We start from the raw sequence: 1213 nt of genomic DNA on the forward strand, positions 1-1213 counted from the left end.
TGAGTACAAAACATAGAGAGGAAAACAAGAAGAAAAGGGACAAGAAGAGAGGGACACAACCTAGAACAGATAATGGATGTCTATTCTATTAACATTTCTACATCTGGAGAATGGCGCTGCTTTATGTGTTTTCTCAATTCAGGGGCCCCTGCCTGTCTTTGCCTAGGGCCCCACATTCCCTAAATCCGCCCCTGAAGTTTTATGTAAAAAAAGCTTTTTCTTTAGACTCCCCACCGCAGGATGGCGCCACCACACCGGATTGAGTGGAAGGAGGTGTTATGCCGAAAAGCGCGTGCCTGCTGAGAGTTGCCTCCCCTGTGGCGGGAACGCGCACCGCACTAAGTTTGAGAACATATTCTTAATGTTTTATATTTCTAATGGTAAATGCCCTAAAATGCAGATTTTTGGTGGACAGATATGTTCTCTGCTCAGCAGATAGTGGTTCAAAACCTTTCTAAAACTATACAACAGCAAGAGATTTATTTCTGTTTAGAGAATCAAGTAACATTATGAGAATAAAGTCATAATATTAGGAGAATAAAGTTGTATTTTATGACATCTCTTACTAGAAGCAGTGTTTTCTCTGAAAACTGCACAAAAAGCTTCTCCTGCCTATTTTCTCCACTAAAATAGAAACTCCTTAAACTGCATTTCAGGACATCCAAACATAAGAAACATGAAAACAATAAAAATATGATTCAAAGTTCATATTTTAATCCGTTTTCTCCTCCATGTGAGAGTTTAGGGCGATGCGCGCTCCCGCGCCAGTATTTGTCGGCAGTCACGCGCTTGTCGTCATAACACCGGCCGCTAGTGCTTCCGGTGCGGGATGGAGGCTGGAGAGAAGATGAGCAAACTGGAGCTGCTGAGCGTCTTCCTGAACGAGCGGCTGGCCGCCGCCGCCGCGGAGATCTTCGGGGCGGTGAAGGAGGCGGTGGCCGAACAGCAGCGCGCGCTGCTGCGCTCCAGGGAGGAGAACCAGCGGCTCCGGAAGCTGCTGCACGCGGCTGCCCAGCGGCTGCAGCTGCAGCTGGATCCAGGTGAGGATCAGGAGCTTCTCATCCACTGCTGGATGGGTGGATGCTCTGCTGCTTCACTTTGAACATCTCAGCAATTTGATCTACTTTAAAAATACGAAAAAGGAAAATAAAACATAAGGCTGGCTGAGGGGTTTATTACGGAAGAGGATTAGGGCCACTGGAAAAAAAAAAAA

The 1213-nt window shown here is 46.5% G+C and overlaps 1 protein-coding gene across 1 annotated transcript in view; it reads left to right on the plus strand.

Moving 5' to 3' along the window:
* The first annotated feature begins 819 nt into the window (after positions 1-819).
* The window catches only part of LOC107101176 (zinc finger and SCAN domain-containing protein 29-like), a 6223-nt gene continuing 5829 nt past the window's right edge, over positions 820-1213 (plus strand). Inside the window, exon 1 of the mRNA XM_015399977.1 lies at positions 820-1040. Coding sequence (XP_015255463.1) covers positions 830-1040 — 211 coding nt within the window. The 5' untranslated portion in view covers positions 820-829. The remainder of the gene's footprint in view (positions 1041-1213) is intronic.

The sequence above is a fragment of the Cyprinodon variegatus genome, unplaced genomic scaffold, assembly GCF_000732505.1.
Source record: "Cyprinodon variegatus isolate N-32 unplaced genomic scaffold, C_variegatus-1.0 Scaffold1063, whole genome shotgun sequence".
NCBI lineage: Eukaryota > Metazoa > Chordata > Actinopteri > Cyprinodontiformes > Cyprinodontidae > Cyprinodon > Cyprinodon variegatus.